Source organism: Cucumis melo, chromosome 9, assembly GCF_025177605.1.
Source record: "Cucumis melo cultivar AY chromosome 9, USDA_Cmelo_AY_1.0, whole genome shotgun sequence".
NCBI lineage: Eukaryota > Viridiplantae > Streptophyta > Magnoliopsida > Cucurbitales > Cucurbitaceae > Cucumis > Cucumis melo.
In genome coordinates, this window is record NC_066865.1 from 23681459 (window position 1) to 23700235 (window position 18777).

An 18777-nucleotide genomic window follows, 5' to 3' on the forward strand; every position below is an offset into this window, starting at 1 on the left:
AATACCCTTATACCGTCCCCCCGGTGGTTGTACATTATTGCTTCCGTGTATTTACTCTAACGTTCTTTTTGTTTTAATTTACACTCTTGGTTCGTAAGATTTCAAGTATACGTTATTTATGGTTATCATTTCCAATTTCAAAAAGTTATGTTTCATTTGGTTAGTTAATCACTATAGAATATAAATTATCCTACGATAACTTCCTAATGATAAAAATTTTGTCACTTCTATTATCGTACATGTTGTTCAACCATGAAGTTAGAGATTTAATTCATTTTCACCCCACATATTGCTACAACGAATTTGTATGGTAGAATGATGAGATAGAAAGATTTGAATTTATAACTTCAAGTGGTAGTTTCATAATGATACTGTAAATTTAGTTGCATTCTAATTAGAAACCTTCATCACTCTTTGACCAAACACAAAAATCACAAATTTTCAAACACAAACATAAAATATCACATGGAGTTGAAAAGTTATAATTAAGAGTAAAATAGTATGCAAATTGATCGAAAAACATGGAAGCAAATACAAAGAGAACATCTCTAACATTACACCCTTCACTTTATTTCTTAGTTCATTAGATCCATGGAAAGTACAAACATCCACAATCTTTCCTCCAAAATCTCCCAATACCTAATACTCTGCCCTGTTTTCGATTCGGTTTTTGGGTTGTTTTTTGTTCTTAGTTTCTTCGAATTCGTTCAGTCATACAAAGCCTAAATTATTGGGGTTTGACAAGATTCTGGGAACCTCCCAATTCCCTCACAGAAATCAGCATCAGCTCCTTGTACAATAGAGAGGACTCCAATTTATATGGGTAAGCATACAAATTTTTACTGCTGTTCTTATCTACTTGATCATGAGAGTAAAATCCTAGTCAGGAAAAAGAAAACAAGTGCTCAAATCCAGCCATCTAGATCATGTCAAACGCAAAGAGTCGTCCTCCTAGCGGATTCGTCGGGATTGAACCTGACAGATTCTTTCCAGATCAGTTCTTTAATATGCTCTTCAGTGCACGACGGTTGCTCAAAATCAAAATTGAAAGGCCTGGCACAGACTGGCTCGTCGTTGATGTCGTGAAGAGATTGCAAGTATGGGTGACAAAGTGCTTCCTCCACTGCAAAAGGGTACAGAGTTATCATATTTGATTTTGATGAATAAGCAAAGATTGAGGGCTTGTTGTGGTTAAAGTATGAAAGGTTTTTTGCACACCTGTAATGCGTTTGTTGGGATCAAATACGAGCATCTTTTCGAGAAGATCAAGGGCAGATGGAGACATGTTGGGAAATCTAGCTGAGAATTGTTGTTTTCTGTATTGTGGAAGCTGCTTGACATATCTTCGAGCATTATCACTTCGGAGAAATCCTAGGCTGGCATCATCTGGTGATCCTAGTAGCTTTAACATTGGAAAAGAAAAAAAAAAAAAAAAAAGAAGAAAGAAACAATGTAAATGATCAGATTAATTCAAAGGAAATTGAAGAAATATGCATCTTTTTTCTTCTTTAGTCAGCAGGAATGAAGGGCAAAAGTACTTCTGAAAACGTTGTACTCTAAGAAAAGAAATGGCGAGAATCGAGATATAAGAATGTAATGTAGGGGAACTTCTCAACAGTCAGCAAAACAGCTTTTCATGTACGTAAGATGTCAAACATACAGGATCGCCAGTTAGCACCACCACCATTGAAACTCATACCATCTCAGAATTAAACAGAATTGATTTGAGTTGGGACTTTTGTTGTCTCCTCATCTTTTTTTGACAGATTGACCAATCCCTCTCTAAAAGAACTTTGAAAATGTTTCTTGTTCTCTATTTTCTATTCTTCACTTTTACAACATTCCTAATTTTGTGCGCGGAGCACGTAAGACCCAGAACATCTGAACTCTCTTATTCTACCCTAAGCCTCTGTATGTGTTGCTTAGACTTCTAGTGAATTCAGGATGAACATTCAGATCCCCTAACGCTAGAAAGTGATCTAAATTGGCAAAAAAGCAGTTTTTACCCTTCTAAAGGTCTGTAGACAGCAGGGCAAATGACGTAGTAATTGATTTTGAAAATATAAAAAGAGTTGAACGCAGGAACTCTTGTAGGCTTAAAAAGTTGTACCTCAGTTATAAGTCTGAGTTGATGAACATAATCTTTGCCAGGGAAGAGAGGTTCTCTAGTCATTATCTCACCAAGTATGCATCCTACAGACCAAACATCAATAGCAGCAGTGTACTCTGAACAATTGAGGAGCAATTCCGGTGCTCGGTACCAGCGAGTAACCACGTATTCAGTCATGAAGTCGGTTTCAGAAGTTGTCCTTGCCAACCCAAAGTCTCCAATTTTAAGGTCGCAATTTGCATTCAGAAGCAGGTTGCTAGGCTTGAGATCACGGTGCAGGACCTTAGCTGAGTGTACATATTTCAGCCCACGCAATAACTGATATAAAAAGTACTGCAAGGGCATACCATGTCAGTTTATTGGCTAAGAAAGTTATAAAATTCCGATAAGAATATCGTGGGAGAGAGAAAAGGTATAGTATAATTTAAATGTAAGGTAACATGGTCTTAGTCTTGGTATTTAGATCCTCATCCATTCCTAAATGTATCGCCATACCAGAATGCAAAAACTTGATGTACTAAAATAGCTTATGAGGACAAAATCCCAACAAAAAATTCATTCGTTGGCATTCACAATGATCGATTATGAATAGTAACACATATATTAACATCCCTGGTATTGGTAATTGGTAGGGATCAGTTCATTACAGAATGGTAAAAAAGTTTTCATTTTGAATGTATTAGCACCCATTCACCAGAGAACTTTTCTTGAGTCAGCTATAATAAATAACCAACTTCAAACTTTATATTTTTTACTTCTTTTCTTGGTGGGCTTGGCTCGAAGCCTCGAACTTGCTAAAATAAAGGAAGAATTTGTCAACTATAGCTATCATGAAGACCTATTTTATAGAAAGATCGCCAGAGTAGAGAAAGATTAAAGACAAAATTGCAGCATCAAACCTGGCAATGATCATCCGTCAGTGGTTGGTCAGAACGAATTATTTGATGAAGATCAGTGTCCATCAATTCGTAAACAATATACACATCATTAAAAACCTCTCTTTTTGGCGGCCTAATGATGTCTCTAATAGCGATAATCTGTGAATGGTTAAAAATTGAGTCGTTAGAAAGAGTGAAGCACAAAAACCAACACTCACCCCATCTTTCTCTTACTAATAATACTTGAAGCTAATTGAAAGTAGGGAATATAAGATAAAAATGAAGACTATAACTTCTTTAAAACAAACCATACATTTTCATGTTCCATATGGCAAAGAAGCTTAATTTCTCTCAAAGTCCTTTTGGCGTCGATTATGTTATCAAAGGCATTTCCAATTTTCTTGATGGCAACCTCTTCATGTGTCTCTGAATTTACAGCAGCACTGCAGGGAAAGAAATTATGCGACACAGGACATAGTTTGATTATTGAAATCATTACAATATTACACGAAACTTCCAACTGAATGAACAATTTACAACCATGATTTACAGGTAAGTTTCACAGGAAAGAAAACATTTACAAGTAGCAGCAACATACTATGATTGAGAAAAGGCAAGCCTTAATAGAACTACACCTTCTACTGAACTTCTAAGTTCCAAAATGTTAGTTTCCTTTAGTGAATCTCCAATTTAACTAGGTTTGATCAAATCATGGTTTCCAAGCTTAGCCAACCATGTATCAACCTGAGCACAAGCTCAACTCATCGAAACATATATATACCTTCGACCAAGAGATTAAAGATTCAAATCCCTCATCTTGTTGTTGCCAACCATGTTCAAATTATCACAAGCAACACTGAAAATACTAAATTAGCCAATAGAAATCATCTTATACGATTCATTACTGGGTGATTCAAACTCTGAAGACCCCCCAAAAAAAAATTCCTCATTCAAAGCATTAACAAACCAAACTGGAAACAGAACATATGATTTCACCAAACAAGTAAACTACCATGAAGCAGATCAGGAGGAGGATCGCCAAAACTTCCACAAACTTTTCAGAAAATAACTAAAGAAGAGAAGAACAGCAGTTTAGATATAAAAAATCATCAAAACAAGAACAACCCCACCATTTAAAACTCGATGCTAATAACATAAACAAAAACAAACAAACAAACAAAAAAGAAATCTTACCAAACAAGACCATAAGCACCTCTACCAATAGGTCGTAAAGGAGGAACATACTTGGCTGAAACCTCAAACAAGTTACCGTACACATTATACTGCACATATCGCCCACCATGAGTAAGAACCCCTTTAATCTTGCCTTCAGTGGCAGTGGTAGAACTCGATTCTTTAGTAGCCATTTTAGGAATAGAAAGAAAACCCAGAAGCGGTTTCAAAGGGAATCAGCAACTGGGGAAACTTTGTTTGTTCTTAGTTACTGATTTCTAAAACGAATACTATATTTGGGGAAGCATTGGAAGAGAAATGAGAAATGGGGTTTCTGAAAAAAGGTGAAATTTTGGGGCTTTTTGAAAAAGTAAGGTCTGAAAAATGTGAAGAGCGATTGGCAATGGCGATTGCTTGATTGCTTGGCTTATGTGTTCTTCTTTTTTGATCTGAAAATGGTTTGAAAATCCGTGAATCAGAGCTGACTTTTTTCCCTCCACCAAAAACAAACGCTCTTCTCTACTCCAATAAGATGTAATTAAAACCACCATTAATGCAATTTCTTACCCTATTTTTTTCTTCTTTAAATCGATTACATACACAACGTTGCTGTTGCAGTTGGGTCGGCTCAGCCCTACTTTAAGAAATTTGCTCTTTCAAGTTCCTTATTTTTAAATTTTCCTCCTTATCCAACATCCTTAAAATCTCCTCCTTTCTATTTAAAAAGAAAATACGGTTGCTTGTTGTTCAACGATTAGAATTCATTAATTAAAAAAAGACGGAATTGTCAATTGCTTTAAAAAAAATTGGTAAATTCTAAATCTAACTATCATGAATGAATTGGTCCATAGTCAACCAGGTGAGTTTGATAAAATGAAAGATAATAAGTAGCGAAAATTAATGAAAGTGAACATAAATTAGTTCAAAATATTATTTATTTAACGATTTTTTTTAATTCAAAACTTATTCTACTCTCTAAACTATTTATTTTCATCTTAAAAAAAACCAATCATTTTTATTTTTCAATAGCCCATGATTCATTTTTACCTTATTTGGTTTGAAATTACGGTTTGTATTAGGGTTTTTTTCAAAAATAGAAAATTTTGTTAAATGTTCTATTTTTGACAATTGTCCCTTGTACAACGATAATCTTTTGTTTCTTCTTTTTTTTTTTATAAGATTAATTACACGAAGATTCTATATTTTTATTAAAAAAATTATTAGAAAAAGATTATATTTTTCAATTCGATTATAGTGGGCGGAGAGGAATTGAATTGTTGACTACAGACAAACATAATTAATTAAAACAAAAGGGGTTGTCTCATGTATATATATATAATTGTGTTGCAGTATACAAGAAATCAGAACTATACAAAAGAAGTAAATATAGTTGAGACTTATAAATAACAAGGGCCCCTAAAAATAATTGATATTTATTTGGGAAATTGCAGAAAAGCCTTTATAGTTTAGATGAAATAAGATCTTAGCCCATTCTCCAGCAAAGGTTACCCTCTGTAGTTGTCTTTAAAATTAATAACAAAGTGTTGTGATTTGTCCCCCCCAATGCATTAAATTCACTTCCTCCAAGATTTCCCCATCAGTCCCCAAAAGTTTTCACAATATATTCATGTTCTCTTTTTCTTTCTTTTTCAAATATTTTGAGCATTTTTTTTAGTAGATTTTACGTATTTTCTAACTCTAGTTTCTTAACTAAAAGTATTCATTCAAAATAGCTCAATTGACGTAAGTTTATATTATCAAATCAATTTAGTTTGAATAGGGTTCAGTTGTTGTGCTTTCTATATTGGGGAAACTTGTTTACACCTTCTTTTGCCAAACATTCCAACAATCAATATCCAAGTAATTTCAAACCAATTTGAACTAAACCTAACAATAAGAAGACAACAATAAATCAAACACTCAAAATTAACCTTTGCATGAATTGCCAACAACACAGACCCAATAAGCCTTGCATGAATTGCTCACATAGATCCAAGATCATCAATTCCCACAGGCGTCATTTAGTCATTAGCTATAGACTAGTTAGACCTAAAACTCGAGATAATAGGTAGGAGGTTAAGTCACAACAAAAGGATATAAAACTAAAAAAAAGTGACTAGAACTAGAAAGTTTAGGATAGATGAAAGTGTAAACTCCCTCAAAGTTTAAGAGAAAGCAGAAGCACTTTTTTCAACTTCCTTTTGAAGATATGGTGGTTAATGTTTCACGAGAGACCTGCCTGTTGAGTTAGAACCTTCTCTTCTTGGTCGACTCTTTGACAGCCAAACATATTAACTTTGAACAAACCCTCTTTATGGGTACTACTACATGGATCAGCTCATCCATTGTAAGCAATTCACGTGAATGATTGAAAACTTCAATTTTGGCTCAAAAATATCATAAAAAGAAGCATTTCAATAATGGAAAACTACGATGTCATCTCTTCATCAATGAACCGTACAATACAATAATACAACGTACCAAGCACAAACAGATTCATCATTTACGTTGCAAATTGCAATTGTATTGAGAAGTCGCATTCCTTAACAAAGGTACACGATCACTGTTCAGCAACTTGTGTGTGTGAAAAGCACATTTAGACACCAAGGAGAGAGCCTATGGAGATTTCACATGTGGGTTTCTCATCTTCCCACAGTTATTGATGTTATTAGTATCATTCAAGTACAATGTTCATTTGACATTCACTAACCTACATGCAAGAGAGGATTTATCTTCTTTGTTAGACAAATTTGGGGATCTAAACAGGTACAAACGAACTATTAATGAAAGTATCTAGAACAGACAAGATTGAAAATGAGGCTAGAATGCTTCAGAAATAAGTTAATGAATTCCATAATATAAAAGAAGTGTGAAGAGGATTATAGGAATCTGTAAAAGAAGGCATCAAACAGAGTTCAGTAACCAAAGATCCAACAATTAATTATAGGCAAACAAAACTGATAAGATCTCATGAGTTTTAATTCAACATCTTTGATTCAATTTGCTTAGAAACTAAAACTAACAAAAACACTCCCATACACCTATGTTGTTCGTTCATTCAAGATTTGACGGTGCAGGTGCTCCCCCATAACCACCAGCTCCACGGCCAAAGCCAGGCCTTCCGCCAGGACCCTACAATATTGAAGAATGAACATAGATCAATTGAAAAGCCATTAATTTTGCTATCTTCAACTGGGAGAGAAAACTGTAACTAATATTAGAAATGTAAAGATCAAACAATACCCCCAGTAGTTGCATTGTACAAATCTAATTCGAACATATGAATAACAATAGCACGAAAATAGTTGGAGTGGTAAAATTGCATACCCCGAATGAAGGTCTGTAATCAGCAGGGGCTCCACCCTTATCACCGAAATCACCACCAGGCCCACGAGAACCTCCACGGTAGCCATCTCGGTCACCAAATCTTCTTTCTCCATCAAATCTTGAAGGACCACTAGAAAGAGCAATACAATAGAATAAAGATCAATGAACAATCAGAATGAAACTACAAACCAACTCAGAGACCAGCAGAGTGTAGAATCAGTAGTACGGTAATATCAATGTAAAAAGATAAATTTATGAATCCAATCTAGTCGTAGCAGTTATAGACTACTTTTAGAACTGACAATTATACAACATGAAAGCATTAATACAAAGTAAACTCAACAAGCTAAAAGTAAAACCCAGCAAAAACCAATAAGCAAAGGGGAGCAAATCATCATAAGAAGAGCAGAAGATTTACCGTGGGCGGTCTCCAGATGGGCCACCAAATGGTCGACCAGCGGGCTTGGCTTGTTTCTTCAAGGTAGCCGGGACAATTTCTGAAGGGAGATTCAGGTAAGTCCTCAAAAACTCAATGCCATCGTTTGTGAGGTACCAGTAGTAATGCATCCACGCAAACGTCTCGCGAACATACTCCTTAGATTTGAAGCTCTGCATCAGCTTAATCACTTGCAAATTTGGCACATCGATTTCCGGGTGCTTGGCCAGATTGTAGTCCTTCTTGGCATAGCAAACTCCCTCTGATACGAAACAACAAACCAACAATCAAAAACCGGACGAAGATGAACAAAAAAAAAACCCGAAAAACAACAAACACAGACGACAGTAAAATTCACTACCTTGAAAGAGGTACTTGGAAATTTCTTTGCGATTCTTCTCTGGAATGATCTAAAAAGAGAAACATTCATATCGTTTAAACAAACTTACTCCCAGTCGAGGGTCGATTAAGATCATATACAACAAAATTAGAACATTTCACATTTCAGAGTTCAGGTCAGTAAGACTAGTTGCATCCAGATCTCACTCCTCGTGCAAATCCAACCAAACACATTGATAAACGGCTCAAATCAACGAGCTTTCAACGGGATTAACAACTACTTATCGCTGATTCAATTTTCACTAACATTTTCCTTTGGTGTCTATTTCAACAAACGAATAAGTTATAGCCTAAAATGTGTGGAGACAGGAAAAAGGACGTACCATTTTGACGAAGTGATCGGTGACGACGGCGGCGGCAGGAAGAAGCGGCAGCTAAGAGAGAAACCCTTTCACAATCTTCCTTCACAGCGTAAAGCCCTAAATCTCTGAAACATTAACTTTATAAACCATCGAATGAATGGATTACTTATGGGCTTTTCGGCCCATTGGTTTTTTTATAATCGGTTACGGGTCTCGGCCCAATCATAGAGATGAAAGCAGCAAATGTTCTAAATTACTTTTTGGGTAATTCGAAGGTTAGGGTGAACATTTGTCGAACGGAGTCAGTTTTGATTCTAAATCGGTGTCGAAAATGGACTCTTTGGCGTTTATCGATTTTGAGTTTAGCTGGATAACATTTTTAGTGCTAATAATTAAATATATAACAACCTATTTAAAAAAAAAATTGTAACCATAGCAAAATATTACGATATAGTTTATCACTAATAATTTTATTAATGATTGAATAACAAACTTTGAGTGCTCGATCTAAATTTTGTTGTGTTGAAAAGAATTTTAAATTTGATCTAAATCATCTTACCATTGACTAACTTCTCATCTAGTAACCACGGTCGGATATATGCATGTATAGGAAGAGTATGATCTCTGATGTTGGAAGTTTGGAGAATAGTTGATGACTTGTGGAAGGCTATCACCTATTAATAAATCTTAGACATTATGGAGTTTGATAGTATGATTGCGATGCGGTGCAATTGTTGAAGGTGTAGACTTGGTCAATTTAACTAGTGTAAGGTCGTTTGTGATGGGAGGGGTGATTTTGAAGTTAATATGGGTCTAAATATGCAACAATTTCAACATACTAGCAATCACAAAATTATGTGTAACGACTGTTTTGGTCTCTTATATTTTTTAAGAGATCTGTTCTTAGGTATGGTGAAAAGATTTTAATAGATATTTCTATCGCATTTTTTAAAGTGAATTATTATTATTATTATTATTATTATTATTATTATTATTATTATTTGAGTTTTGATATATAAATATATACATAGATAGATGTTTAATTGTTTAATTAGGCCAAATTTTTCATGTGCATCCAAGAAGGAAGTGTCCAAATCCATTTCAGATTTCACAACAACAATAATAATTTCATACATAATTTGTATAGATTAAGTTTTAAATTTGGAGTTATATATATATATGAATGTATATAATATGACATTGATATTGCAGCTGCAATATGCATATATAACTCAGTGGTTTATGCATCATTTTCCAACTTAATATTTAGGGATGCCCTCACAATAATTAGCCTAATTATAATCTATTAATTATGCTAAGTACCCAATTAAGTTACCTCCCTATAGGTTACCAAGTATATTTAGGATAATCTAGGGGTTGATTCTACAAGTGATCAAAATTATTATAAAAATATTTGTGATTAAATCCATTAAAAAATATCACTCCTAAAATGCACCTTCATCCTCCCTAATGCACCCTTTAAAATTTTCATACTTTTTAATCAAATTTAATTTTCAATTTTACATATTATAAAAAAATAATATTGGTTTCATTTTATTTATTATATTTAAATTATTATAATTTAGTATTTATTTACCAAACAAATAGAAAAAAAATTTATTCATCATTCATGTAACGATCATCACATTGATATATAATTTTAAACTCGAGAAAGAAAGAAGAGACAACATACAAACAAAACTTATCTCATCAAGTTTTAAATAACTTTAGAAGATTAATATACTTTTCTTGTTCGTGTAAAAATAACAACAAATATAATAGTTTTTCTTTATGAATTTGTCATTTCGAGTATTGGCATAATATTAAGCTAACCAAACATGATTAGGTAAATGCGTATAAATGAATTAAAAGGAATTACTTGCAAAAATTCATCGGGCATCTAACATGACTTGGGAAGCAACTATTGACTATACTTTTTGTTTTTAAAGCAATCATTAGGAACATTTACCATTTTCTTAAAGAAATCTAGCACATAATAATCATTCATTATTACACACATACATATATATTTACCTCAACAGTAATTTATACAATTTTAGGATATATACCATTAGTTAAGACAATTGCTTCATATACAAAATGGAATAATCACTTATATTTCAAATCAATTTAGAGGTGATTATTAACATAAATTTTCCTATTCTATATCTTTAGTTACAAAAACCACAAACTATTTTGTTTATATATAAAAAAAAAAAATCTAACCCTAAACTAATTAACTTATTGAATTTTAATTGTATCATATTTATATATCAATTTCTTATGTATTATTTCTCCATACCCACTAATTTCTGTACATACATATTATAACAAACAATAATTAACCAACAAATATGAAAAGATATGCACGAACAAGAGATAGTACATAGAAGTAGCATTCAGTAATCTGAATAAAGTTAAGGATCAAACAATTAAATTGATATACATAATTAATAATATATCTCTAGACACATATATATGTATCATATAATTAAATCAAACCCCATTCTCACAATATTGCTTTTATTCTCAACTTTTTTTTTTCTTTTTCTTCACTCTCTCTAGCTACTATTTTCCAAACCCTCAAATGAACAAACCTTTTCACCCCCTTTTCATATATGTTATTATTTACACAGCAAACAATCAAGCAAAAAAAGAAGAGAGAGAAGAAAAACAAACCCACAAAAAATCTCTTCCAATAGTAATAAGAAAAAAAAAAGAAACTTAAAATTTAGTCTCTTTTTTTTTTTAATCTTTTTTCTTTTTTTTTCCCGTTTTGGATAAATAAAAATTATATATATATATATATATATATATATATATATATTTTTTTTTTATAGAGATGTAGGGAAATTAGAAGATGATAAAGTATTAGCTCCTCCTCCTCCTCCAATGGTAGCATTTGAAGATGGTGCAATAATTTCTTCCCCACCTAGAGATCCTTCAACATTTTCCCAAAATAGAAAATTAGAGTTCTGTGGCTGAGTTGTTGACTCAACCACCCACTCGTTCAGCTCTTGCCTTTGCAAGCACTGCAATGCCATCTCTCCTTCATCCTCCATTGTCACCAAGCTTTCAATATTCTCTATCAATGGTGGCAAATAGTTATTTGTGTTATTCATAACTGTGGTCGATGCAGTGGTCAACCCCATTTGAGGGCTAAGCACCGCCGTGGGAAACGGGTGGTTGTGGTGGTTCATGTGCCAAGTAGTATCTGAGTTGAGACTAAGTGAATAATCGTGGAATAGTTCTTGAGAGGATGTGTCAAACATAAAGAGAGGACATGAAAGGGCTGGAAATAGGGTTTCTTGATGAAGGGAGAGTTGTTTGGTTGTTAGGTCTTGAGTGAGGAAGTTGAGTTGGTGGGGATTCGAACTTAGTTGGATTTGCTCGGTGGTGTTCGTGGTGGAGGTGACTGTGGTGGTAGCAGATATGGTTGGAGTCGTAGAGTTGGGCTTTCGAATCTTTTTCTTAATCCACGAGTTCCAATAGTTTTTTATCTCGTTGTCTGTTCTTCCCGGCAGATGACTTGCTATGTGGGCCCATCTACAAAAACACAATGTATAATAATTAACATTTGTATGTATGTATTTTTCTTGTCTATTTTGATATTGATATTGAAGTAATTGTTTGGAGTAATTTAATTAGTAATCAAGTAATATTTGGATATGTAGCTCATGTTATACGATCTCCCAATAATTTTGAGTAAACAAGTAAAATGATTCATAATAAAAAAATTAAAATATATATTTCTAACTATAAGATTCTCAAATCTACCAAAGCATAGTGATTAATCATTCCAAAAAAAAAAAAGTAATACATGTGTTACTTTTTAAGAGAAAGTCCCAAATTTTCTTAATAGTCTCACAATTGCTTTGAAATAAAACAATAGTGATGGTTGGTAAAAAAAAAAAAGAAAAAAAGGGTTTATTTTCTTAAATAAGTTACAAAAATGGTTATAAATCAAGTTTCCTTTTAACTTTCAAAATAAAAATTTTAACAAATTTCAAATATATTTTTTAAGGATCTATTTTTTTTTTCATGATTTCAACAAGTAATGTACTTACTAGGTCTCTCAATCAAAATCTAATTAATTGCATCACTCTTGTTTTTTAATCACAAATGATTGTTAACAACATTAACATAACATACTATTAGATTATTATTACTATTATTTTACCAATTTTAAATTAGTCATCCACATGAAAAATGGAACCAAAACCATCTCAATAGATAAAAGCCAATTAACAACCAAAACTAAATAAAAAAAAATTATGACATTGATATATATATATAGTTATATATATAACTATGAAATTGAAGTTGAAAATTACAGGCATTCCAAACTTTGAAGTTGCCATGTTAACACCCTTTACCCTAATTAAATGTAGGTGAAAAACATCATATATACACCTTTTTATTATATTCATAACTAAAATTATTTCTCATTTCCTAAATACTCCCCTTTCTTAGGGTTTTATTAGGTTTTTTTATACAATCAATAAATCCAATTCCTTAAGATTAAAAGAAGAAAAAAAAAAAGAACAAAATATTTCCATTTTTCCACAATAAAACAGTTAAAATATGTACTTAAAAATTCATAAAAACCTGTTTCCGACAACCCCATGAAGGCTGATGATCAATTTCTCCTCTTCAGGTGTAAATCTCCCTCTTCTAATGTCCGGTCTCAAATAATTTATCCACCTTAAACGACAACTCTTCCCACATCTTTGTAACCCTAAATTAATCCACAAATTCAATTTTCATATCCAAACATATATAAAATTTTACATTCCAACTTTCGGTGGACAGAAACTCTCACGACAAAAAAGTTCTAACCAATTTTTGCCCTATCAATATCCTACCTGCTTTCTCGGGGACTTCACTCCAGCAACCGTAACCATGAGTAGTTATGTAGCGGATGAGCTTCTCGTCCTCCTCCGGCGACCATAGGCCACGCTTAACCTTTTGTTGATTGCAACAAGAATGATGACCCATATCTCTAAGAACTTAAAAGTATAAAAGGAAAAAAAAAAAAAAACAATAAGTTACAATATGAGAAGAGAAAATGGCTGCTGGGTTTAGCTTTGCCACTGAATATTTTTTCTCTCTAAAAGTCTCTTTTATCTCTTTAAGAGATCGGCAATGGGAAGATCGGACGGCCGACAATGAAAACTTGAAAGCGGGGTCCATTTTCATGGAGGTGGGACCCTTTCTTCTTCCCATCTAACCCTAAAATGACATTCTATCAATCGATTTTTTGCTCTCTTTCTTGGTGGGTTTTTTTTTTTTATTATTTCTACGTAGAATTGTATTACGTAATTACCAACTTTTTTTGGTCTTGCCGGTGGTTCCACAGACTATGTCTTAGAAACCCTAAAATCTCTCTCTCTCTCTCTCTCTCTGTTTGAATTAAATGTTTTTTCTTTAATTTTCTTTACAATGACATTGCAACACATCAAACATAATTGCGAAACGAGGCCAAATTAAGAACATATACCACACGCACGCATCTATAATAATTATGTAATAACCTAAAAGAAGTTTATTGGCATTACATTCTTTTCTTCTACTGTTTTTTACCGGCAATTAGAAGGATAGTTGTTCTACGTCGAGAATGTTAAAGAAGGTGATAGACTCCCGATATGTTACCATATGTTAAAATAATCTTTGCTACCAAAGCAAGTATTACTTAACTAACATGATATGTTATTTTATGTTTATTATGAAACGGATAGACTATAGTCTAATCTAAAAAGTCCACGGTACGTTTTAAAATTTATCCCTCCAAAGCATAACTTGTCCACGATTTCATCTCAACTCTTTTGCATCAATCGTACTAAGAAGAGATTAATTTATTAAAATATATTATCAATCATATAGTTAAAACTAGTAATACATCAAATTATTACTAAAATCTACCTAATTATTTGATTGGCACTGAAAACTTTAATAATTTCGATGGTAATTTAATTAAATTGCTATTCTTTTATCTTGATTGAAAGTAGAATCTCACCCACATATATATTGTTGTTATTAAAAGGTTATATTGAATTGAAAAAATTGATATTATTCTAAATTTGGGAGATGATATGTTAAAGATCATCAACTTGTTAGAAATACCAAGTTTATAACAGAAGTAATAATGATATAATCTCATATGGAGGATGGAAGGAACACTTTGAAGATCTTATGAAAATGATACATCGCTTCAATTATTTATTTTTACTTCCTTTATACATTTAATTATGTTATGATGCATTAATTAATAAAGTGGGAATTTTTTTATTTATTAATTATTAGAAGAAGAAGAAAAAAAAAGAAGATATTTGGAGAATAAACATGGTGACGATTGAATGATGTAATTTCATGAATACGAACTTCCACTCCAATCAATGTTTTGTGTTGTCATTTCATTTCCTCATGGCTTCCTAAAGAATCCTTTAATGTTAATTATTAAGGTACTTAATTATTTCCCTTAATGAATGACTAAATATGGAAAAATAGTAAACCAAACTAAATTAGAAAAAACTCAATTTACATACCTCTAAATTTACTTGTAATTGGTTCAAAATTTTAATTGATATAACTATAAAAGTTTAGATATAAATTTTCAAGAAAAATTTTGTGAGACGGGATGGTGTCTCCGTCTCTGTCTCCACCTATGAACATCTCTAATAACATTATTTCTCTTATTTTATTTTAGAGCTTTTTTTAAACATGATTAACTATCGATTATTTTAAAGCCTACAATATATAATTTCTAACTACACACTAGTTTATGCATCTAATTTAATTAGGTAATATTAAACAATATTATTGAATATAATCTATGGGATCATATGGTTGTCATATCAACAACTTTTAATTAATTAACACATATTATCAAAAAAAGAATAGTATATAATCAAAGGTAACTTAAGCCAAGTCTTTTGATTTTATATATTTATTTTTTTTTAGGATAGCCTACTTTTTCTTAATTATATCAAGCATTTATTTTATTTATATTTTTGCTTAATAACTATAGACTAAGCTACATATTAATTATATCTTAAATTATTTTGTTTCCCTCTTTCAATTATGGGAGTTTAAAACTAATAATAAATTCAAGAACAATAGAAAAGTTTAAATGTAGGTGAAAATGAAAGTTGATTAAAAATAGAAGCTAATTAAATACATAGTTTACCTAAATTAAAATATTTTGGGTTTACTTTTTAACTAATTATATATATATATATATATATATATATATATATATATATATAAATATAAATATAAATATATACTGTCATCTATTCTTTAAATTATTTTCCATTAATCTTGAAATAGCAATAGGTTTCTGAAGACCACTCCTCTAGTTTTAATTTAAATACTAAATTAATATTTCTAAATTATATAAAAACAAACAAACAAATAAATAAATAAACAATGATGTTTATTTAGGTTGCATTTTTCAAACATGTTGAGCTAATAAAATTAATAGTTAGGTATAAATACTTTAGTCATAACGTTTAAGTCTATTTTGTTGTTTATCCTAAGTTCTAATATTTTTACAAATTTATAGTTTAACAGTTCTGAGTGTATGTTTGGTAAAATTTATTATCATTTAATTTTAATAAAAGGCATTTTCCCATTTCATTTTAAAAATCTAATTAATAGGTCTTTTTTCTTGTAGACTCTTCGAGCTCCTCTCTAGGTTATTTTGCACCTTTTCGGTGATCAATATTATCGTTTTTAGTCTTAGAGCGTGATGAGGATAGTTGAGATGTCTTGGTACATTCTTTGATCCTTCTTGTCTTGATTTAAATACTATTAATTAAAACTTTCATTTTAATTAAATAAAACATAAAAGAAATATGTTAAAACAAACAAATACACACAAATTAACGTAAGAAAAAGAGAACAAAATTTATAATGTAAGTTAATAAGAAATGTTAGAAAAATCCTTTAAAATCCCTTGATATAGCTAATTAAAATTAATCCGAATGAATAATAAGTAATCAATTGTAATTATCACAAAATATTTTTTTTTGTTTAACCTAATTACACTAATCATAATTAATTTACAAAACTTTGTAACACGTTTAGTGTGTTTCGTTTCAGTTTCAATTTCTATCAATTGACTTCAAAGTAAGTTTGAATTCCATAGTAAAATTTCATTACATTTTTTGAGATGGAAATGTTTAAATTTGACAAATATAAAAGTTATACACGATGACACATTTCAACCTAATTAGCATAATATAAGTGATCAAACATTTAATACGTTTTATGTTTTTAATTAAACATCCCATATATACTTCCCATTGAGTAATTTTGCATAAAGAACTATATATACACATAACTAATTAATTGTTGAAATAGTAAAATGAAGGAAGAAGAATTAATTAAGCCTAAGAAATTGATGTAGATATAATCAATTGAATTAGCCGCAATAATCAATAATGTAATTATGGAGGAGAAAGCAAAGAAGAAGAGACTAAAGAGTGTTAATGTGTGTTTGGGAAGTGGCTTTCACTTAATAGACAAGAAACAACGATGGCAATATCTAATTAATTTATATAATTATAATTTATCTAGAAGTAGGAAAAACGTCAACAAACCATATTTGAAAATCATCACATTCATAATAACAATAATAATTATTATTAATATTTATCGATAATATGTTTTTATATTTATAAATATCTTGATTTATATTTGAAAACAATCGTATATAAATAATAAAGATAAATAATTTCTAATAATGTATAACCAAAACTATAATTTGAATTAATCGGAGAAGATGTCTTTCAATTGTATTCATAACATTGTCACAATGGTCTAATTTGATATATAAATGTCTTGTTTTCTTATATATATTTTTCTAGCACTTGCAAAATGATATTGAGGTTATTAGTCATCCTTCTATAAAGTTTTTACTATAAGTTTTAAATTAAAAGATCGTTTTTTTTTTAATTTGAATAAATAAAAAGAATATTTGTCTTATAATTTCAAGAAAATAATGAATAAATTAAATTAGTAAACACATTTTTTTCTTTTACCATTTATTAATTTGCTAAATAATTAGAGACATGAAAAATGGAGATGAAATTTAATTTTTCCCTTCAAACTTTAAAGTAAGTAAAACTCATCAAAAGCAAAACCTCATACTATATATTTACTTAATTTTTCAACACAAATAATAATTAGAAAAGAAAAATCTTGAACTCAATCATTATTTATATATATATCTAATTGCCTCAAATTTTCAAAAAATGGAAATGCTATACCCCTATCCTATGTGGCCTCATATTTTCTTTTCTACCATTTCAATTTATGTTTAGAAAAACCATAATTTCCACATATATTCCATCAAAATTATATTGGTTGGGACACACATCGACTAAACTCCTTTTGGCACCAAACCTTCTAGGGAACATATGGACATGTTCATATCAATGGGACATGTTCCATTGGCCAACTCTTTGAAAATTGCACAAAGTAGCATCCTTTGGAATAGCAAACAAAAAAGTAATAATAGAGGGTGATATATTTGACTTTTCTTAAAGGTTAAATTGTGATTGAGATGAATAATTATTTTGATCCTAAACTAATCCAATTGAGTCAAATTTGAACATTAAATATTTTAATTTCATCGATCAATACTATAGAATGATTAATTAATATATATATTTCAGTTTCATATTTAGGCCAGCTAGTTGTTAATTAATTTATATTAATTATTATTTAATTAGTTAAATTCTCTTATAATTATGATTTAAGGTAATAACAAAAAAAAAAAAAAAAAAAAAATCGAATATCCACCTTAATATTGAACTTTACATTCTTCGAGAGTTTTCTGATTTCATTTTTCTTTATTTGATTATAGATTTAGCCTAATATCTAAATAAATCCGTTACATCAGCTATTTAGGATGTTTCTTCATTGTCATAAACAAAATTTTGTTTTGAAGTAAAGGTTCAAAAGTTGTGATAATTTTCTAACCCTAGTAGCTAAGTTGTCAATCTCTATTTCTTGGTTTGTTCCCCTCTTTTAATTGATAGCCGCCTTTCTTTATTTGTTTCTAAATTTCCATATCTACTTAATAAAGCCTATATAAAAAGGATATGATTAATTTCATTCATGATCATGTGAGGGATCCATCATTGA

At 30.8% G+C, this 18777-nt stretch overlaps 3 protein-coding genes across 4 annotated transcripts; all 3 read right to left on the minus strand.

Annotated features, from left to right (window-relative positions):
* Positions 1-545: 545 nt before the first annotated feature.
* LOC103482781 (mitogen-activated protein kinase 4-like) lies at positions 546-4865 on the minus strand. 2 transcript variants are annotated; one of them, XM_008439106.3, is made up of 7 exons: positions 4729-4865; positions 4183-4610; positions 3302-3431; positions 3010-3147; positions 2111-2443; positions 1219-1402; positions 546-1123 (listed from the first exon to the last, which is right to left on the minus strand). In XM_008439106.3, exons 2-7 carry the CDS (start codon positions 4353-4355, stop codon positions 930-932), a joined length of 1152 nt encoding a protein of 383 aa, XP_008437328.1. In that variant the 5' UTR covers positions 4356-4610; positions 4729-4865; the 3' UTR covers positions 546-929. The 2 variants fall into 2 exon arrangements, with proteins under 2 accessions (XP_008437328.1, XP_008437327.1); XM_008439105.3 differs by having other exon boundaries at positions 4183-4841.
* A 2210-nt stretch (positions 4866-7075) lies between these two features.
* LOC103483069 (40S ribosomal protein S10-1) lies at positions 7076-8787 on the minus strand. The gene is made up of 5 exons (XM_017043398.2): positions 8647-8787; positions 8286-8334; positions 7907-8186; positions 7489-7618; positions 7076-7293 (listed from the first exon to the last, which is right to left on the minus strand). Exons 1-5 carry the CDS (start codon positions 8647-8649, stop codon positions 7216-7218), a joined length of 540 nt encoding a protein of 179 aa, XP_016898887.1. The 5' UTR covers positions 8650-8787; the 3' UTR covers positions 7076-7215.
* Positions 8788-11042: 2255 nt separating this feature from the next.
* On the minus strand, positions 11043-13708 carry LOC107990318 (transcription factor MYB86). The gene is made up of 3 exons (XM_017048239.2): positions 13491-13708; positions 13234-13363; positions 11043-12171 (listed from the first exon to the last, which is right to left on the minus strand). Exons 1-3 carry the CDS (start codon positions 13621-13623, stop codon positions 11460-11462), a joined length of 975 nt encoding a protein of 324 aa, XP_016903728.2. The 5' UTR covers positions 13624-13708; the 3' UTR covers positions 11043-11459.
* Positions 13709-18777: the final 5069 nt, after the last annotated feature.

Coding starts and splice junctions, on each gene's coding strand:
- LOC103482781 (XM_008439106.3), bottom strand. CDS start 4,355: ATGGCTACTAAAGAATCGAGTTCTACCACTGCCACTGAAGGCAAGATT. Junction 3,148..3,301: donor GCCATATGGAACATGAAAAT/GTATGGTTTGTT, acceptor AACCATTCACAG/ATTATCGCTATTAGAGACAT. Junction 1,403..2,110: donor AACTCAGACTTATAACTGAG/GTACAACTTTTT, acceptor CCAATGTTAAAG/CTACTAGGATCACCAGATGA.
- LOC103483069 (XM_017043398.2), bottom strand. Junction 8,187..8,285: donor TTCCAAGTACCTCTTTCAAG/GTAGTGAATTTT, acceptor GTTTCGTATCAG/AGGGAGTTTGCTATGCCAAG. Junction 7,619..7,906: donor CCATCTGGAGACCGCCCACG/GTAAATCTTCTG, acceptor TGCTCTTTCTAG/TGGTCCTTCAAGATTTGATG.
- LOC107990318 (XM_017048239.2), bottom strand. CDS start 13,623: ATGGGTCATCATTCTTGTTGCAATCAACAAAAGGTTAAGCGTGGCCTA. Junction 13,364..13,490: donor TGAAGTCCCCGAGAAAGCAG/GTAGGATATTGA, acceptor GGATTAATTTAG/GGTTACAAAGATGTGGGAAG. Junction 12,172..13,233: donor CATGGGGTTGTCGGAAACAG/GTTTTTATGAAT, acceptor GTGTTTTTGTAG/ATGGGCCCACATAGCAAGTC.